General features: G+C 48.2%; 1 protein-coding gene across 1 annotated transcript in view; it reads right to left on the minus strand.

Annotated features, from left to right (window-relative positions):
• The window catches only part of LOC146869950 (zinc finger homeobox protein 2-like), a 1750357-nt gene that overhangs the window by 1479102 nt on the left and 249429 nt on the right, over positions 1-21826 (minus strand). Inside the window, exon 11 of the mRNA XM_085640777.1 lies at positions 17209-17267. Coding sequence (XP_085496903.1) covers positions 17209-17267 — 59 coding nt within the window. The remainder of the gene's footprint in view (positions 1-17208; positions 17268-21826) is intronic.

The raw sequence follows: 21826 nt of genomic DNA on the forward strand, positions 1-21826 counted from the left end.
ATAATATGCCCCCCGAGTCACTGTTAAAGGGTGCTAGTGAGAGAATCCGTGGTGGAGGTGGTCATTGGGGGGGCGTCAACAAACATTGTCGCACAGGGCGCCACCAGCACTAAAGCCGGCCCTGAAGCCAGAACTGGCTGAAAGTCACACTCACGGCACCACAGGCAAGCAGACACATGTGCTACTATATAATCTCTCCAGAGTGATATTCGAAGAGGGCACTTTTCAATGGCCAACCGCTGCTTTTTGAGGCCAGATACCTTTGGGCCAACTCGGGTGGCCTCTGTTAGCAAGACGGGGCCTGGTGACCTACGAGGGAGTTCTGAGCTGTGTTGCCTCAGTAACCACGGAGGCTGACACTAAACACCCGGAAGTAACTGTGGTGACGTGGCCTGGGAAACGTGTCACGCCCTGGAGGCAGCTATATACGTCTTCAGGTGCTGGTGACGCCGAGCTCGGGACAGGCTCTATTTTACAGGCTCCACACCCTCCAACTTCCGGTACAAAAGGGTCACTTCTTAGCTTTGGCTCTCCGTAGCTTCCACTATGGTCCGTGTTTGCAAATGAAGAACAAGCATTAAAAATGCAATAGGTCTCGCCTGTTTTTTAAGTTAAAGCCATTTGCGTTGCTATTCAATACCATTAGCAAAGCAAATGGCTTTAACTTAATCAAAGGCTAGGCCTATTGCATTTTCAATGCTTGTTTATATTTATAACCAGGAAGAAGAAGTTTTTCATAGCGGAAGACAAGATAATTACTGAGTCAGGAAACCTACAGAATGAAACAATGTCTGGTAAGGGCAAGGTTATAAGTGGTCTCAGAAGATCAACCAGATTTTTAAAGAAGACAACGATTGAATATTGTAAATTGGTTAACTTGTTTATTATAGTTATTGGGGTTTTTTGGAGAAAAAAAATTAAAGGGGCAATGTAGTGAAAGTGCTAGAATGTAGTGACACAGATTGGTGGGTTGGAGTTAGAGTGTTATGATTAGACACTTCGTTTTTCAGTATCAGGCAAGAGCTAGAAAGGAAGACCGTATATCTAATGCCTGCAGTCGGTGTGTAACCAAATTCATTCAAGATTTCCAGCATGAGGAGCATGTTTGTCACTCAACAAGAAAAGGCTCCTGCACTCCTGACAACAAAAGCCCTTTAGGAAGAATCTCAGACTCTTTCCTGGAAATTGATGATTTTACCAAAAACATGTCTGTAAGGTTGAAGCCCAGTCCGGCAGAACTCTGACCTAGTCAGCCAACAACAGACCCTGAAATCGTTTGGAAATAGGCAAAGTAGCATCTAAATCCAGGGCCAATCAAGAAATATTAGAGCCAGAAAAGAAATGTGAAGAATTTGTTTGTTTCTTCGGATAAAAATATCAAAATATTCAAAGCAGCCATTCCATGGCACACTGTTAATGACTGTTCCTTTATTGCCAGGGTAACCTCTAACCTCTGATTCAGTTTTAGACACATCTCAACCAACGATTTGCATAACAACCCATTCTAGTCACTTATGAGAGTCGCTAACTGCCAATATTGTGAAAGATGTGCAACATCCTAATGCCACACCTGTCTAACATTATAAACCTTTCCCTATAACAAGGCATTTTGCCTGATTGCTTAAAAATAGGGCAAGTTTTTCCTCAATTAAAAAAGAAAAAACAACTAATGATATAGAGGACCTCTACAACTACCACCCGGTCCCTCAGCTCCCATTTCTGACCAAAATCCTAGATAGTTGTGTCAACCTTCAACAAAAGCAATTTTTCAAAGACAGCAAATTGCTGGATGAGGTCCAATTGCTGTATACAGAAAGATAAAGCACGGATACAGTCATACCGCAAAGATCGGATAATGCTGTTAGAATCATGGACTGAGGAGACTCTTGCTTGCTCATCCTACTTGACATCAAGCCAACGTTTTATACTGTTAACCATAATATCTTTATTCGCATCATAAAACACTGCATGTGCTTTGAGAGGAATGTTCTTTAGTGGCTTAAATCAAACATCGAGAACTGGTCTCTAGGGATCAAAGTGAAACTGGCATGTTGGACCCTGTGGAAATCTTGCAAGAAGTCCCTTGAGGCTTGGTACTAGCTCCTACCCTTTTCAATCTCTACCTGGAACAATTGGTTAATCTCTTAAATGACTCAGACATATTCTACCATCAATTTGCTGCCACCCAACTTTACTTGAGTGTTTCTTCCCCTGATGACATCTTCTCATTGGCCTTGGCTCTGGACTATATACCATCCGGAATGACGACTCCACCAAAAGCTCAACATCCAACAAGAGTTTCTTCTCTTCTGAAGAAATGCATTATCCACATCTTTCAAAGAGGGGTTATGTTTCTCTAACATTTTATGTTGCTGTCCTATCTCTGAATACTCCATATCCTTAGGCTCGTGCTAGACAAAATATTATATTTCCTTAGCCATATCAATTCAGCAACAAGAATCACAAATTAGCAACTGAAGCTCATCTGGATGATCAAACTCTTCCTACCCACCTGAAAACAGTGATACAGGCTATGGTCCCATCCAGACTGGATTATGAGAATGCCAGTTTAGCAGGAATTCTCAAAACTCAACTAGCACCTATCAAAGACTCGCTGCACGCAGCTGCTCATCTGGTTTCGGGGCTTGACTGGTATGAAAATATCACCCCAATCCTGTCTTCTTTAGGCTGGCTTCGATACTGAAGAGAGATCCACATTTAAAGTTCACAGAAACATTCACTCCGATCAATTGCACAAGAAAATCTACCCCTGTAGAGGCTCTGGTCAACTACATACTACTGACTTGCTACTACCTGAAATCTTAGCCTTCTGTAAAAAAAAAAAAAAATACTTGTCAGTCCTTTGCAAGTTGTGTTCCCAGTCTGGATTTTAATGGGTCCTGACATTCGGACATTAACTTCTTTAGCAATGTCCAAAAACCAAACCCTCATAGACTTAAGCTTCAAAAACTTTTTTCACCCTTGCCCACTCTGGTTGGATGATCCAAAATATGTGAGTGCATTTGACTACGTATGTAATTGATGTCTCTCAGTGCTTCTGACTAGAGCTTGAGCACATTGTTACTGGACTTTGCTTGCATAATTAGTATTGATTTTGACTTCCCATTGTGTAAAAATAATGTTTACGTCTTAACTTCTACCGGTATGTCCCTGTTAGTACTGTTTGCACCTACATATGTTCTGCTGCATTGTGTAAAGCACTCTTATGCTCTAGAGCCCGGTATGTGCTGGGGATATCGAATCAGTCTGACAACTGATACAGAATCAGGCCCTTGGAATGTAGACTGTGATCTCACCATGGACTGGGAGCAATGAGAATTCTCTCACCTAGGCTTCTTGTGCCGGCACAGAGACTTGTCTTTTGACTTGGTCTTGCTTGAAGACATGGATAATGGATCAATCAATCAATCAATCACATTAATAGAGCGCGCTGCTCACCCGTGAGGGTCTCAAGGCGCTGAAGGGAGGGGGTGGGGGTGTGCTGCTACTGCTCGAAAAGCCAGGTCTTGAGGTGTTTCCTTAAAGTGAGATGGTCCTGGGTCCGTCGTAGGTGTGCGGGCAGGGAGTTCCATGTCTTGGCTGCCAGGTAGGAGAACGATCTTCCTCCGGTGGTGGTTCTCTGAATCCATGGGACAGTGGCGAGGGCGAGGCTGGCGGAGCGGAGCTGGCGGGTGGGGGTGTAGAGCGAGAGGCGGTTGTTGAGGTATTCTGGGCCCATGTTGTGGAGTGCTTTGTGTGCGTGGGTGAGCAGCCTGAACGTGATCCTCTTGTTGACGGGGAGCCAGTGCAGGTTCCTCAGGTGGGCAGATATGTGGCTGTGGCGAGGGATGTCGAGGATGAGTCATGCGGAGGCGTTCTGTATGCGCTGGAGACGTTTCTGGAGTTTGGCTGTGGTTCCTGCGTATAGGGCGTTCCCGTAGTCCAGACGGCTAGTGACGAGGGCTTGGGTGACAGTCTTTCTGGTTTCGGTGGGGATCCACTGAAAGCTCTTTCGGAGCATGCGCAGGGTGTTGAAGCATGCGGACGAGACGGCGTTGACTTGCAAGGTCATCGTGAGGGAGGAGTCCAGGATGAATCCCAGGTTGCGTGCGTGGTCCGTGGGTGTACGTGCGATGCCCAGCGCTGTGGGCCACCAGGAGTCGTCCCAGGCGGATGGGGATTGTCCGAGGATTAAGACCTCCATTTTTTCCGAGTTGAGCTTCAGACGGCTGTGCTTCATCCATTCAGCGACATCTTTCATTCCTTCCTGGAGGTTGGTTCTGGCGGTGGCTGGGTCTTTGGTGAGGGAGAGTATCAGCTGGGTGTTGTCAGCGTAAGAGATGATGTTGATGTTGTGTTTGCGTGCGATGGCGGCGAGGGGGCTCATGTAGATATTGAAGAGGGTTGGGCTGAGCGAGGAGCCTTGGGGTACGCCGCAGATGATCTCGGTGGCCGCGGAGGTGAAGGGGGGGAGGCGTACTCTCTGGGTTCTGTCGGAGAGGAACGAGGTGATCCAGTCCAGGGCCTTTCCTTGGATCCCGGAATTGTAGAGGCGAGTTATTAGGATGCGGTGGCAGACGGTATCAAAGTCTGCCGAGAGGTCCAGGAGGATGAGAGCGGTTGTTTCTCCATTGTCCATCAGGGTCCTGATGTCATCGGTGGCTGCGATGAGGGAAGTCTCGGTGCTGTGGTTGGCTCGAAAACCGGACTGGGATGGGTCGAGCGAGTTGTTTGCTTCGATAATTTTAGTCAGCTGTTTATTGACGGTCTTCTCAATGACTTTAGCCGGGAAGGGGAGGAGGGAGATGGGGTGGAAGTTCTTGAGGTCTTTGGGGTCCGCTGTGGGTTTCTTCAGAAGGGCGTTGATCTTTGCATGTTTCCAGCTCTCAGGGCTGACGTGAAGGAGCTGTTAATGACGTTCCGGAGGTGGGGTGCAATGGTAGTGTCGGCTTTGTTGAAGATATGATGAGGGCATGGGTCGGAGGGGGAGCCAGAGTGGATGGTGTTCATGACGTGGGTGGTGTCTTCAGTGCTGATGGGGGTCCATGCGCTGAGGGTGGTGGTGGTGGTCGTAGGTTTGGCGGCTGGAAGCGGAGTCTGGGGTCCGAAGCTGTTGTGTATATCTATGATCTTGCGGTGGAAGAATGTGGCGAGGGAGTTGCAGAGGTCTTGCGATGGTGTGATGTCGTTGTTGCTGGCGCTGGGGTTGGAGAGCTCTTTGACGATGCTGAAGAGTTCCTTGCTGTTGTTGGTGTTGTTGTCCCAGCCGCTCTTTGAATGATGTCCTTTTGGTGGTGCGGATCATCTGGTGGTAGTCGCGGCTGACGCTCTGGAGGGCTGTCATGTTTTCTACTGTCCGTTCGTGGCGCCAGGTATTCGAGGGTTCTGCAGGTTTTCTTTGCGACTTTGAGGGCGTCTGTGAACCACGAGTTCTTTCTATTGCCGGTCTTGCCTGGGGGGTTCTTGAGTGGAGCAAGGTCGTCGGTGCAGTTAGTGATCCACTGTGCGAGATTGTGTGCTGCGTTGTTGGTGTCAAGGGTGTTGACAGGTGGGTTCTTGCTCAGTGATGTGGTTAGTTGGTCTGTGGTGACTTTGCTCCAGCATCTGCGGGGGATCTGTTGCGTGTGGTGGTGGGATGTGGTCTTCTTGAAGGTGAAGTGAATGCAGCTGTGGTCGGTCCAGTGTAGTCCGGTGGAGTGGCTGAAGTAGACGTGGTTGCTGGCGGAGAAGATGGGGTCGAGCGTGTGGCCAGCGTGGTGGGTGGGCGTGTCCACCAGTTGCTTGAGTCCGAGGTTGTTGAGCAGGGTGGTGGTGTTGCTGTCGTTTTTTTCCAGGTGGAAGTTTATGTCCCCTAGGAGGATGTATTCTGGTGCGGGCTGATAAAGTCGGCGATGGTTTCGCTGAATTGTGTGCGCGGGCCCGGGGGTCTGTAGATGAGCGTTCCTCTGAGGGTGGTCTGGGGGTTGGTGTGGATCTGGAAGTGTAGGTATTCGGCGGAGGGGAGAGTATCTTCGGTGTTGGTCGTGATGCTGATGGTGTTCCTGTAGATGATGGCGATTCCTCCTCCAGTTTTGTTGGCGCGGTCCTTCCGGGTGATCTTGTAGCCGTCCGGGATGGCTATGGCGATGTCGGGGGCTGAGGAGGCGTTCAACCAGGTTTCCGTGAGGAAGGCGACGTCTGGTGCTGTCGTATCAAGGAGGTCCCAGAGTTCGACAGCGTGCTTGTGGACGGAGCGGGTGTTGAGAAGGACGCACTTGAGGTGGTTGTTGTTTGGTTCGGCGGGCGGGGGGCAGGTTCGGAGGCAGGTGAATTTGCAGGCTTGACAGGTGAAGGGTCCGTGGGTGCGCTTCAGGGTGGCTTGGTAGCAGGCTGGTGGTCGTCCGGTGTTGAGTGCGTTGAGGGCGGCGGAGTTGTATCTCAGTCGAGTTCTCTGGTTTCGGCAGGGGCCAGGGGTTCTGGCGCTGGGCGTGGTCCAGGCGCGGACGGGCGCAGACGTGCTTGCCTTAGGCGCGCTTTCGGAGCGCCAGTGGCGCGGCCTCCATATGAGGGGCAGAGGGAAGGAGGAGCAGCTAGTAGGTGGGAGCGGGGCGGCCAATGGGAGTGAAGGGGGCGGGGCCGCAGGGGCTCAGCGGCAGGAGAAAGCCGCGGGAGAGAATGGCGGGAGAGAACGGCGGGAGAAAACGGCGAGGGTAACGCAGGGAGGGTGTTAGAAGGTGGTTCTGACAATATGGGCCGCCCGGATTTTTTGCTTTTTGAGCACCTAATTGTTGAGCTTTTACTGTGGGGGAGCCTCATAAGTTGGGACTCACCCAGAAAATTCTTTTAGTAAATAAGTTTTGCTACCTCGGCATCATGTTTTCAAGTAATGGCATGTGGCACGATGAGATTTTAAATGTCAAGGCCAAAATGGCCAGATGCGCCTACGGCGTTTTAAAATTTGCAATCAAATTGGGGGATCGTCGCATATTTGATATGTTACACATTTATAAAAATAAGTGTGTTTCGGTAGCGCTCTATGGCGCGGGGTTTGGGGCTACTGCCCCCATGGAGATCTCCAGACTGAGGAAAATGCTTTAAAAAAAAAATTATTATGTTTGCCCTCGTCCACTCCTACCTCATTAATTCATAATGAGTTGGGGCTGAATTATTTGTCCGACCTGATAGAGCTGAAACCATTAATGTTATGGAGGTCGATTTGGTTGAAGAAAGAGACCGGGTTTAATAGAAGCATCATTAAGGACTGCCTCTGTTTGGACAAATGTCTACAAATCCCATGGTTAAAATTTGTGGTTACTACTTTTAAGGACTTTTTCAAGGTGAATATCTTAGAAAATCCAAACTATGCGTCAGATTTCAAACAAATTATTTTAAGGGAAAAAGTTCAACGCCGCTATTTTAAGAATATGCAGCTTGCAACCGTGGCTTTTTATTATTAACAGGAGCATACTGTAGGGTTTCAACCATACCTATCTCAGGTTACTAGACCCTCGCATCGGTTCGTATTGACCCGACTGAGATTAGGTATTGTCCACCATTTGGTGGCTTTTCCATCGATAAAAAAATACCCCACTGCTCCTTGTCCATGTGATGGAGCCACTAAACAGTGTTACACATTTTCTCCTTACATGTAATCTATATATGCATTTGCGCATTGTCTATCTGAAACCACTTTTTAAAAAATATGGGTCTCGTACTTTGAAATCCGCTTTGACCCTGTTGTTTACTTTAAATGAGATAGATACATGTTTTTTTACTGCCACGTTTATCTTAAAATCTATTGCTGCTAGAAAAAGTATGTTTTTTTAACTTTTATGTTTAGATGATAGATTATTTTTCGTAAATTCTGTATCGTGACTCCCTCAAATTCTATTTGGTTTAATTCGCTCAGTAAGTTGTATATTTGTTGTCTTGTGCTTTTATGATTGTTTTTTTTAAATAATCGAATAAAGCTTACTTTGAATTTGAATTTGACTCACCCACAGTGAACTCAGGATGTAAGAGACTGCATGGGGATTTTACTGGTGTTCCCCTGGCTTGACCAGGCCACTGCGCAGCAGCTGGAGTAAGGGACACCGGGCTGGTTACATGCAGACACATGTGTACATGCGTGTGCACACGTGTACGGGCTGCGCAGGGGAGATTCCTAGCATGCGCAGTCCAGGAGCAGCTACAAAGTGAATGGTGTGGCAGGACTTATGCAGTATTGGGTGGTGATATGGAATAGGCTTTATACGCTGGAAAGAAACATGCCAGGGAAAGTCAGTGTGTTTTACTGTGTTTTCACTTCATTATTTCCCTAAGGGAATGTGGGGCCCATGGCTAAATTAACTTCCACAAGGCCTACAGTTTCCAGACATGCACTAAAGTCAGTTGTATTGGAGGTGAAAAGAAGTATTCTGCAGAGTCCAAAGTCATATTTGTACTGCTTTTGGGTCATCCAGAACTGTCATATTTCTGTGAGCCAGCCAGGACCAGACCCAGGCTGAGGGCTGACCTCAGCTGGATGGATTGATAACCTTTCTTCCACAAGCTAGGGCCTCCTCTCCACGAAGAGATGATGGGAGGGGAAACAGGTTCATCAATTAGCAGCTGTCACTCGGTGCCAGGCACCAGGCTGCACCAAGGAGGGAAGGCAGCGTGGGGGATGAGGCTTCAGACATGTGGCCAGAAACCCTGGACGACACCATTTTGAACAAGCTCAGAGGCTGGACAAGAAGGAGGGAGCAGGGACGTAATGTGTCGCTGTTTGATAGGACCAACAGAGACTTCCTGCCAGCCCCCTACTCAACTTTTAAAAAGTGCTTGCACAGGAAGAGAAGGTCTCTCTGGGGTGTGGTCTGCTGAGGGTGAAGGTGCTGGAGCCTGGCGCAATGGGCAGTTGGAAGCAGAGACCCCCTGACTGCCCCCAGGACCCTATCAGCACCAGAAGAAGAGCCCAGGACGGGTGCAGAGAAGCAGGGGTCTCTGCGCAGGGAGAAGAAAGGCCCAGAAGGAGAGCCTGGCAAAAGGCTGGCGCAGGGAGCCAGTGAAGACAGCACACTGCTGAATCTACGCTCTCAGAGTCCCAGAGGGCAGAGGAGAGTGTTCCCAGTGGCGGGAGCTGGTAAAGAGGAGCATGAAGCGCCCTATAATGCGTCGCCAGGCATTTGGAAATCTGCCGTTTTGGTGCTTTGTGGCCCCCAGAGGAGGGGGGTCACCCTCACTTGTGAAAAGGTGCTGGGGGAGCTGCTGGAGAGGCCCAGTCTCCCCCCCCCCCAGCACGAAGAAATCTGTCATTTTGGTGCCTGGTGGCCCCCAGAGGAGGGGGTCACCCTCACGTGTGAAAAGGGGTGCAGGGGGGCTGCAGGAGCACCGCAGTCTCCCCAGCATAAAGAAGAACAGTCCACCCCTAAGTTTCACCGGGCATCTGAAAGAATAACCTCTCAAGGGCTCAGCCAGCCTTTAACACCTTCTAGGCTGGAACTTATGTTCTACAGCTGAGGGTGTACTATGAAGTGCATCACGGAGTGAAGGGCTGAGTTGGGGGATGTCTGGAGAAGGGCATCCCCTGGAGGTGAAGTGGTGTAATTGCACCGAAATGCATTTACTATTGGTTATTTCTTTTTAGGTGAAATTCACATGTGTAAAGTGAAGTACCTGTGTAAGGTGATGTTAAGCTAAATGGAGTTATGTTGCTGGACCTTCCTGCTAGGGGGTCTGGCTGTATTTACGTAATCCCATGCTTTTACCTGGGATTCCTTTTAAAGTGAAGAGGCACACTGCAGGAGAAGTGTAGTTGCCAGGAGTACTTCTTTTGAAGGGACTGTAAGTCACATGTGTAAGAAGATGTCATAAGCCAAGTGGGGTTATGTTCCCAGACAGTCCTGCTAGGGTGTCTGGCTGTATATGCGCAATCCTGAGATTTCATCTGTGATGCCCTTAGGGGGTGTAATTGCAATGCATTCAAATGATCAACCAAGTTGATGAGTACTGTCATTCTAAAGTGTGCGTAAACATGGATTCTTGCTGCTGCGCTTAGGTGAAGACCCCAGACTGCTAGCCCTTAAGATATAGAGGTGCATACTTTATGGTCAGTAGGAGATGCTCAGTCAGGGTCATGTGTCACCAAGGCAGGTTTACCCCTTTTTAATGCTTGTTGAGGTAATGGGGTGGGTCGCCACTGGGATGGTGCCAGTGCGCAGGGCCCTCGCTCCAGGTTATGTTCAACTAACTGCATTGGGGGCAAGTTGATGTGCATACATGGGAGTGGTGGTACTAGACCCCACCCCCCCCCCCCCTGCGGGAGGGGTGGAGATGTTATGCAATGTCACAAAGTAATTCCAACAGCTTATGTATATTTGTAAATTGGTGCATAGTATTGAGTGGTGTGTGTGTTTAATAAATGTACTCTTACTTTTATACAGCAAAGTACAGACTGGACAATCAATTATTGAGTGTTATTTTTGTGCACCTACAAATGGCGATTACTAGCCCACACCACCTCCCTTGAGTAAGCCTCAGACTGCTCTGCAACACTACCCTCTGAGAGTCAGGCACTACAATTGGGTGTTTGGTTCCCAGTGAAGGACAAATGTAGTCATGTTATTTGTGCAGGCCTCACAGATGCTGCCTCGTTTTCCAACATTGGTGTCTAGCGGCGGGATACATAGTATCCCATTCTGGTGTGCATTTATAGCATTTGATAAGTACAGTTTTGCCACACATTACCTATGCAGCAATGAGCAAATGGAAGAGCGCAAGGCTCTGAGAAAGGTTCAACGTTTTGGTTATGTGAACTAAAGGTATGGTAAAGGAAAGCCCCACGCCCATATGTGTCATGTGAAGTTATTATGGTTTAAATGTAAGCTGTATTGATATGACCACGCTATGTTGATTATAATGTGCTAGCGGGATGGTGCTTTCCAGGAAATGATTGCATACAAATGTTCTAAGCCATATTGTACACCTTTGAACCCTAACACTACATACACTACACCTGCATGAGGAGGGTGTCTCCTCAAGAGATAGGGACAGCAACTGATACCTACATCACAGGTGGGGGTGTAGGGGTGGATTGACCTTCAAGGGGGACAGGAGAAGTAGGGGTCCTGGGAGGTTCCCACGCTTTTTAAGGGCAGGGAGGGTTTCCACAGGAGGGGCCCCAGATATCCTTCCCCCACTGGAAGTTTCTTGCTAATGGTGCAGACCAAAACCACTGGAAGAAGGGGGGCGGGAGGTTTCTTTACCCCGTGTAGTAGCGCCCCAGGGGTTCCCATGGTGGGGGACCCCAAGAAACTTTTCCCACTGTGGGAGGAGGGTGTGGTAGAGTTGAGTGTCCGGCAGGTCCCCCAGGTTAACTGGTGAAGAGGTGAGCAACCCAGTGGTGGCCGCTGGTAGTGGGTGGCCCCCAAGGAGGGTAGTTCTTTAGTGATGGTGTGTGGTGGTAGCCCCTAGGTACCCTAGGTGGGCTAGGTAACTGACCCAGTGGAGATCTGAGTGGGGGCGATGTGCTCCCTAGTTTTCAGGGAAAGGGTTAGCAGTGGACCCTGAGGTGTTAGGGTCGGGTGGCCGGTGACCAGTCCGGTAGGTCCGGTGGGACTTGAACCCCAGGACCAGGAGCTGGTGGAGGGAACCTGAAGTGGTGGCTGGGGCGATGCCTAGCCGGTAACCAGTCAGGTAGGTCCTGTGGGACTTGGACCCAAGGACCAGGAGCATGGGGGTGTTCCCTAGCTCTAGGCAGGAGGTGGACTTCTGCAAGGTAGTACCACCCTGGACACAGGTGGGGCCCAGCTTAAGTGAAGGGACCCTGTGTTTCACCAAAGGGGTGGTGCAGGCCTAGCCGGGATCTTTAGGGTCCCTGGCTGAGAGTGGTAGTACTACCCTGAAGGCAGGTGGGGCCCATCTTAAGTAAAGGGACCCTGCTCTTCATAAGGGGTGGTGCAGGCCATCCAGGGACCATGTAGGTCCCTGGGCGGTCTCCCAAGGCGCTGCAGGGAGACCGGGGAGAGCCATGAGAGGTGGGCCTGGGTCTAGCTAACTCGGGACCCACAGGCTCTCTAAGGGTACTCCGGGAGGAGAGCGCACCTCTCGGAGGGAAGGGTACATAGGCCCTGTTCGAGCAGCGGAGAACAAGGAAGGGGTCTAGGTTCCCGGGGTAGTTTCCGGGTGGAGCTACTGACGGGGGGAATGAGCTGTAGGATGTCTGATGAGACACCCTCAGTGTTCCTCCCTGGCACTGCCAGTGTGGTGGTGAGGCCGGTGTGAGGTCCTATCAGGGAGCCAGGTCAGTGGCCAAAGGGTGCTTTTCTGTGTGGGGAAGCACAAGTGGCTGTGCTTTCTTTAGGGAAGACAGTCATCCCGAAAGGGTGGTGGCAGCAGAATGATCTGAGCGGCAGTCTGAGGGTGAGGGTCCAGAGAGATTGCATCTTTGGGGTACAAGGACCAAACGGAGAGAGGGTACTGGTTGGAACAAACTCTGGAAGGGAGACCAGCTATTGACCCAGGGGATGGGATTTAGACCTATCCCAGAAGACCGCATCGGTGCTGGGGCACTGGACCCTTGTCCGGAGAAGTGGTAGGCATAGTGTTGCATGCCCAAGGGCAAAGGGGAGCATAGTTAGGCTGAGTCCATGTAGACCATGAGTGACCTAGAGGTATCTAACCTAGAGCCCGGAGGGTTCTTAGGGTAGTCTGGGATCCCTGTCATGGGTGGAGATTTCATGGATGGGAGGAGTAGGTGGTCTAAGCGGATAACTGGTCAGTAAGGGGGGTCTAGTCAGAACCCATTATAACTAGTTATCGCTGACTACGGGAAGTGTACCCATGTAGAGTGGCTACTTCTTCCCTGTAGGAATCAGCTGGGCGCGGCGTGTGTTAGAAGGTGGTTCTGACACTATGGGCCGCCCAGATATTTTGCTTTTTGAGCACCTAATTGTTGAGCTTTTACTTTGGGGGAGCCTCATAAGTTGGGACTCACCCACAGTGAACTCAGGATGTAAGAGACTGCATGGGGATTTTACTGGTGTTCCCCTGGCTTGACCAGGCCACTGCGCAGCAGCTGGAGTAAGGGACACCGGGCTGGTTACATGCAGACACATGTGTACATGCGTGTGCACACGTGTACGGGCTGCGCAGGGGAGATTCCTAGCGTGCACAGTCCAGGAGCAGCTACAAAGTGAATGGTGTGGCAGGACTTATGCCGTATTGGGTGGTGATATGGAATAGGCTTTATACGCTGGAAAGAAACATGCCAGGGAAAGTCAGTGTGTTTTACTGTGTTTTCACTTCATTATTTCCCTAAGGGAATGTGGGGCCCATGGCTAAATTAACTTCCACAAGGCCTACAGTTTCCAGACATGCAATAAAGTCCATTGTATTGGAGGTGAAAAGAAGTATTCTGCAGAGTCCAAAGTCATATTTGTACTGCTTTTGGGTCATCCAGAACTGTCATATTTCTGTGAGCCAGCCAGGACCAGACCCAGGCTGAGGGCTGACCTCAGCTGGATGGATTGATAACCTTTCTTCCACAAGCTAGGGCCTCCTCTCCACGAAGAGAAGATGGGAGGGGATACAGGCTCATCAATTAGCAGCTGTCACTGGGTGCCAGGCACCAGGCTGCACCAAGGAGGGAAGGCAGCGTGGGGGATGAGGCTTCAGACATGTGGCCAGAAACCCTGGACGACACCATTTTGAACAAGCTCAGAGGCTGGACAAGAAGGAGGGAGCAGGGGCAGGGACGTGATGTGTCGCTGTTTGATAGGACCAACAGAGACTTCCTGCCGGCCCCCTACTCAACTTTTAAAAAGTGCTTGCACAGGAAGAGTAGGTCTCTCTGGGGTGTGGTCGGCTGAGGCTGAGGCTGAAGGTGCTGGAGCCTGGCGCAATGGGCAGTTGGAAGGAGAGACCCCCTGACTGCCCCCAGGAACCTATCAGCACCAGAAGAAGAGCCCTGGACTGGTGCACAGAAGCAGGGGTCTCTGCGCAGGGAGAAGAAAGGCCCAGAAGGAGAGCCTGGCAAAAGGCTGGCGCAGGGAGCCAGTGAAGACAGCACACTGCTGAATCTACGCTCTCAGAGTTCCAGAGGGCAGAGGAGAGTGTTCCCAGTGGCGGGGGCTGGTAAAGAGGAGCATGAAGCGCCCCATAATGCGTCGCCAGGCGTTTGGAAATCTGCCGTTTAGGTGCTTTGTGGCCCCCAGAGGAGGGGGGTCACCCTCACTTGTGAAAAGGTGCTGGGGGAGCTGCTGGAGAGGCCCAGTCTTTCCCCCCCCCAGCACGAAGAAATCTGTCATTTTGGTGCCTGGTGGCCCCCAGAGGAGGGGGTCACCCTCACGTGTGAAAAGGGGTGCAGGGGGGCTGCAGGAGCACCGCAGTCTCCCCCAGCATAAAGAAGAACAGTCCACCCCTAAGTTTCACTGGGCATCTGAAAGAATAACCTCTCAAGGGCTCAGCCAGCCTTTAACACCTTCTAGGCTGGAACTTATGTTCTACAGCTGAGGGTGTACTATGAAGTGCATCACTGAGTGAAGGGCTGAGTTGGGGGATGTCTGGAGAAGGGCATCCCCTGGAGGTGAAGTGGTGTAATTGCACCGAAATGCATTTACTATTGGTTATTTCTTTTTAGGTGGACTGAAATTCACATGTGTAAAGTGAAGTACCTGTGTAAGGTGATGTTAAGCTAAATGGAGTTATGTTGCTGGACCTTCCTGCTAGGGGGTCTGGCTGTATTTACGTAATCCCATGCTTTTACCTGGGATTCCTTTTAAAGTGAAGAGGCACACTGCAGGAGAAGTGTAGTTGCCAGGAGTACTTCTTTTGAAGGGACTGTAAGTCACATGTGTAAGGAGATGTCATAAGCCAAGTGGGGTTATGTCCCCAGACAGTCCTGCTAGGGTGTCTGGCTGTATATGCGCAATCCTGAGATTTAATCTGTGATGCCCTTAGGGGCTGTAATTGCAATGCATTCAAATGATCAACCAAGGTGATGAGTACTGTCATTCTAAAGTGTGCGTAAACATGGATTCTTGCTGCTGCGCTTTGGTGAAGACCCCAGACTGCTAGCCCTTAAGATATAGAGGTGCATACTTTATGGTCAGTAGGAGATGCTCAGTCAGGGTCATGTGTCACCAAGGCAGGTTTACCCCTTTTTAATGCTTGTTGAGGTAATGGGGTGGGTCGCCACTGGGATGGTGCCAGTGCGCAGGGCCCTCGCTCCAGCTTATGTTCAACTAACTGCATTGGGGGCAAGTTGAGGTGCATACATGGGAGTGGTGGTACTAGTACTAGACCCCACCTCCCCCTGTGGGAGGGGTGGAGATGTTATGCAATGTCACAAAGTAATTCCAACAGCTTATGTATATTTGTAAATTGGTGCATAGTATTGAGTGGTGTGTGTGTTTAATAAATGTACTCTTACTTTTATAAAGCAAAGTACAGACTGGACAATCAATTATTGAGTGTTATTTTTGTGCACCTGCAAATGGCGATTACTAGCCCACACCACCTCCCTTGAGTAAGCCTCAGACTGCTCTGCAACACTACCCTCTGAGAGTCAGGCGCTACAATTGGGTGTTGGTTCCCAGTGAAGGACAAATGTAGTCATGTTATTTGTGCATGCCTCACAGATGCTGCCTCGTTTTCCAACAGAGGGGGATAACAGAAGAAAAGGGGGCACAATGGGAAAAAGAAAGGGTAAGAGCACAGGGGTACAGAATGTAAAAAGGGATTAGGGGTACAACAAAAATACAATCAAGCAAAGGCAAAAGCAGACAAAACTGAGGTAACCAGGCAACACAGCACACAGCCGGGATGCAGGCGGCTGACACGGGTGTAGGCAGCGGATCCGATCACACAGGGGCTGTGTGGCGGTGAGGGGAGCGACCTGCCTGGATCTGGTTTGAGACAGTGACTTGGAGTGAAGCGTGCCTGATACTTGAAGCATGACCAACCATGTTTCTTGTTTTCTGCGTCATAAAGATTTTTTTCCTGGTCCCCGACGGCCTCTGGATGCATTAGGGTGCACTTGTCGTATGACTGAATCATGTTTGTCCCTGACACACCAAAGGCAGACATCGTGTAGACCCTTATTGGACCTACTGCAGGGTTGGCGTAATTGGCACAGGGCCTACCAGTCTCTGTGGGTCCGTGAACCCAAAAACAAAAAATAAAGGTCAACCAGGAGCATTTTCTATAGTGTGCAAGTTATGGTTTGCATGGCTGTTGTGAAAGTTCTGGTTAGCAGTGGTAATCAAAACCTTTGAATTTCAGTGTTGTTTCTGTTTTAGTTTGTAACTATAAGTGAATTTTAAATGTGTTTCAAGTCAACTCTGAGTTTTATGAGCATATATAAACACACGTGAGTACACACACATTCAGTGTGTAATATATTATTTCCATGGTTGATGGCGGAAAGGGAGCGGCCATGGCCCTAACAAGAAGCGATGTCTTGAGCGGATCATAATGCTCCTGTCCTCCTTCAGCAATGATAAATAGTACACTAGGTGCATTTGCACATGATTTATGCCATGGTGTTACTGCATTAAAAAAAAAAAGTATTTAACCAAAGCGAGGATGCAAGGAGTTAAATTGGTGCAGTAAAATAAAAGCACATTGGAGAGGCATGGTGACAAGTAGCAGAGTTATTTTCCTATGCAATGTCATTATAACATGCAATCTGTTAGGTAGTTAGCAATGTTTTCCTTAGGTCAAAGTCTTTGTTGTAGTGGGATAAAAACATGTAATATCACCTTTGCAGTGTAGTAATAAAAGTCTGAATCTGCAATTATTAGTACAGCTGCTTTAAATAACATGCCTTTGGGCCACATTTATTTTTATTCACATGGCATAATAGGACCATGGTCATCAAAACAGAGACGGTGTTTTGAGACCATATTCTGCAATTAATGTTTCCTTGCATTAGTTGCAGATCTGATCATTTTAATCCCCATGTTGAGACTACTTTTTTTCAGATACATTCAAGTCCATATGCTGAGAGTGAATCCATCTCAATATTCTCTCTGTAAAGACATTGCGCTTGTCTTGATATAGTCACTGCATTGACACTATACGCTCTTCGTTGATATGGCATATGTCTCTGTGTATGTGTGTACTGATAACATATTCTCATAATTAATCACCTATACTAAGACCAACGATGCCCCTCTTTTGTCTGTATGTTCTCCTCTACTTGACATTAAACAGTAAAGTTCTTAACACACGATACTCAAATCTTACCGTGGTCTGACCAGAGGTGGGTTCCACAATACCACTTCTATTCTTGTCGTCCTCAGAACCTGAAAAAAGTCCCAAAAAGGCATTAGTGACCAAACTGGACCAGTTGGGACTAAACTGTACTGCATTAATAGAACATGTTGTAAGTTACTGGGCAATGCTTTTACTTAAGGGTGCTTCCCATGTTGGGAGTCTGTGGAAGCGCGCAGCTGCGCAAATTTAAGGTATATTAGTCTAGTGATGGTTTGACAATTCCATCTTAACGGCTTGTACTGGACAGCAGTGAAGTTACTTTTGCTAGCATGACACCACACATTACACTTCTGCTTTCAGGAATTAGTTTGACACCGCAGTTTAAGAAATATGATTTTATATGGCCTTTGATCAGGACCTTTACGCCCGCAGACCTCATCCCCCACAGGAGGTAAAACACCCACTATTACCTGACATTCCGCTTCCTCCTATCCCCTCTCTTCCTTAGCCCCTTGAGTTGGACAAACCCATCACTGAAGACAAGATTATCTCTGCCATATCTAATATGCAGTCCAGCAAGACACCTGTACCCGACTGGTTCCTCGATCGAGTACTACCGGCAGTTCTGTACGGAGTTGACTCCCTTCCTACTCAAACTTTATACAGAAGTGGCTATGCAGGGCGTATTACCCCGGATTAAACCTCTCTTCAATTGTAGTTTTGCCCAAACGGGCAAACCCCCCTTAAGAACAGTGGTGTAACAAAGGCCCCTGAGCTCCAGGGGGCCTGCTCAGCACAGTACCCTGACTTGAGATCTCCTAAGTGAGTCTGGAGTGGGACCCCTCAGTGTACTTTACAGGGGGCCCCTCAAGTTTTGTTACACCACTGCTCAAGAAGTGCTCCTCCTACAGGCCTATTTCCTTCATCAACACCAAAATTAAGCTCTATGCTAAAATCCTGGCCAACCGGCTGCAACCCACTTTACCATATTTAATTCACCACGATCAATGGCAATTTAAGCCCGGGCCCAGCACCAGACAGCATCAGAAATTCAGGTGCCACTATCTAGGTTGGGAGCATCCTTGAGTGGTGCTGCTTCTTCTAGACTTCGAGAAGGCATTCGCCACAGTTGACTGGCCCTTTCTCGAAGCTGTCCTTGAACGTGTTAGTCTTGGGAAGTACATGAGGAGCCTTATTAGTGCCCTTTACCATCAGCCCCTTCCACAAGTCTGGTTCAATGGCTCACTGTTGGATCGCTTCCCTATCCAGAGGGGCATGCGGCAGGGCTGTCCCCTGTCTCCCTTACTATTCACCCTTGTGATTGAACCCCTAGCTTGGCTCATACGCTATGATGCTCAACTGAACAGGTGGTCGTGGGATGGAGGGCCAGAGGAGAGGATCGCTCTCTATGCAGACGATGTTCTACTGTTCTTGACTGACCCCAGACTTCAGGGCCCTGCTGTCTCAAAATCCTTACCTTATTTGGTTAAGCTTCTGGCCTTCGAGTGAACACATTCAAACCCCTACTGGTCCCAATCAGAGGCGACGCCCGTACACACTTGTGGCAGTCCGATATCCTGTTGAGGTGTCTCGCCTTCAAGTAACTGAGGTTTCACATCTTCCTGCTCCCTGACCTCACAAGGCACCTTTACTTGACTCTGCTAGTGTCCAAAATGAAAAGCAACATCCAGACATGGTCGCCTCTTTCCCAGCATGCGATGGGCCATATTTACCTCTTCAAAATTATTCTCCCTCACTTCCTCTACATATTCCAGCACTTTCCACTAGCAATCCCCCGTGCATGTTTTAGGCTCTCAACTCCACTCTCCTTTCTTTGATCGGGCGGTCGCTCCGAAATAGCATTCCCCAATGGTCGTCAGTCTTCGTATGATGGTGGGCTGTGGACCCCAAATGTTATAATCTGGCCTCCTGTTAATGATTGGCTCAGCGGTGGGTGGGATGATCCAACATAGCGAGGAGATCTCTCCTTTTTGGGTTTTGACCGCATTCTGGTAATGCTATACGGTGCCAATACCCTACAGCCTGCCTGACTTCACTTGTGTAACCTTCCTTTGCCCAGCATTACAGTCCTCAGGGATGTCTGGGCGGGGAAACATATTTTGCCTTTTCAAGACCTACAAGATCGCTACAATCTTAATCAAACGCAAATCCATCAATATCTGCAACTGCGCAACACACTTTCAGCTAACATCCCACCCAACACTGAGATCCCAGAAGTAGTGCTCTGGAGGCCAAGCTGCTGATGGGTGACATTGGTAGAGGTGCAATCTCCCAGGTTTTTCGATTGCTCATTGGGAACGCCCCACATTGTTTTGACACAGTCTGACTCTGCTGGGAGGGCTGGGTCAGTGAGCTCGATTAAATATATTGGAGGGAGGGCAGACTGCTTCCACACACCTCCAACTGATTCTGTTCTGCAGTTTCAGTGGATTTTTATGAGTCTAGGCCTGCCCGGTTATTTCCGCATGTTGACAAGGTTAAAGGCTACCAAGCTCACCATGCACTTGTGGGTGTTGCCCCACTGATTCCTAAACGGAACATTGCCCGGCAATGGAACTCCCCCAGCGCCCCATCTATGAACAGAATGGAGAGCGGGAGTGGACGGGTGCACTCAAAAAGTCTATATACACTGCACAAGGCTGTCCACAGAAGCATGTTAAGATATGGAGGAAGTGGAGGGCATACTATGGTTTAGGGATGTGCTTTATCAAATGGCTGGTTACAATTTGAAAGTCAGGTGTGGCTGTAACTGTACTTTGCGGTTTCAAAACTAATAACATTTGTGACTTATAAAAAAAATATATGATTTGAGACACTGAGCAACATGGTCCTTTTTAATGTGGGATTTCAAATTTCACACTAATGTAGGATCGGGAAGGTAAAGCTTGCAAAACATTTTAGTATGGATTATGTTGGTGGATCAATGTTTCTTGATAAAGTAAAATTAATGGGGTGCCTTTTTTCTTAGCTCAAAACGGGTGCAGTGACTTGCATCAAGTGGGGACTAATAAAGTTCCAGAAAATCCAGCAGTTCTAGATAAGGAAGCCTCACACACTCTTTTGTGGCATGCTTTATCATGGGTAACCGTATCCCGACCTAGTGAGGGAATTATATCAGGACGGTATAAACCTCCATTTGGAGGGAGTTTCTGATAAATGACTCTGGATAGTCACAGAGATCCAGACATTAAAATTACCTCAAGGCTAAACTGAATGATTTTATCAAAGATACTTAGTGCAAGATTAATAGAAAAGCTCTGAGGATGCCCAGTGAGTGCTATGACTAGCATCCCTAAATACACGAATATGTTTTGCTATGTAGGCTACCTCTATGGGTCAAATGCCTTCTTCAGTGCTACGAGTGATCCCTACCTAATCTATGTATTTGCTCATATAAACCGAGTCAAAGTCCTGGTTTAGGAAGACATTTGTATCTCTAAGTGTAATAAATTCAAAATTGACAAAAATTGGAAAATATGAAGCAAGGAATGTAATCATGATGAAAGTAGTGTTACCATGGTGAACGTAGGGTAAAAAGACTGCTAACATGTGTCTGTAATCACACGTTCAGCCTTGCTAAGTCCTTTTTTAGTGTTTTACCCCCTACTTTAACCACGTGAACACTACTTTTGTGTTTGCATTCACGTTAGAGGTATACTTATAGTAATCATGATAAAATTCCTTGCTTTACGTTCCCCCAGGTTTCATCAATTTTGAATTTATTACCCTTAGAGGTATGAAAATCTTCTTAAAGTAGGACTTTACGTCTGCTTGAATGAGCGATTGCACAGATTAGGTAGGGATTATGGTTAGCCCTGAAGAAGGTCTTTGACCCATAGAGGCAGCCTAAAAGCCAACACATATTGGTGCATTAAGGAATTAAAGTCATAGCACTCACTGGGCATCTTCATATCGTTTTGTTTAATGTTACCCAGGGTACCGTCAATAAAACTATTTGGTTTATCATTGAAGTAATTTTAATATCTGGAACCCTAGGACTATCCAGTGTTACTTTATCAGGAACTCCTTCTATATTAGGTTCAGTCCGTCCTGGTAGTATTACTTACCAGGACAGGATAAGGTCACCCATGATGGAGCATGCCACAAAATAGTGGGTGAGTTTTCCATATCCAGAACTGCTGGAGTCTCTGGGACTTTGCTGGTCCCCACATGATGCAGATCACCACACCCATTGTGAGTGAATGTTTAGATAGGGAGGTTGTGCAGTGTGTACCTGACTTCCTCTCTCTCTCTCCAGTCAGTGAGATATGTACTTCCTTTCTTTCAATGTCTTTATCTCACATTTTAAACTTCTAAATACTTTTAATTCCGAGTCCTAGGAAAGTGTAGCCTGAGAAATAATCTATTTTTGCACCATTAAGAAAGAATGTGATGTTGACCTGGTCACCTACATACAACATACAGGTTATTAGTTAGCCACTATGTGTCAGACCTGAGGCCTTGGATTCTTTGGTTTTCAATCCAGAGACTGAAGACTGTCCTGAGATGGAACACTGTTACTTCAGTTCCGTTCGTGCACAAATGTCCCAGTTTGAATGTCATTTGAATTTGTAGCCCCACTCGAATGAGAAAACACTGCCTCTTCGCACACTCCATAATATAAAGG

Source organism: Triturus cristatus, chromosome 1_1, assembly GCF_964204655.1.
Source record: "Triturus cristatus chromosome 1_1, aTriCri1.1, whole genome shotgun sequence".
Taxonomy (NCBI): Eukaryota; Metazoa; Chordata; class Amphibia; order Caudata; family Salamandridae; genus Triturus; species Triturus cristatus.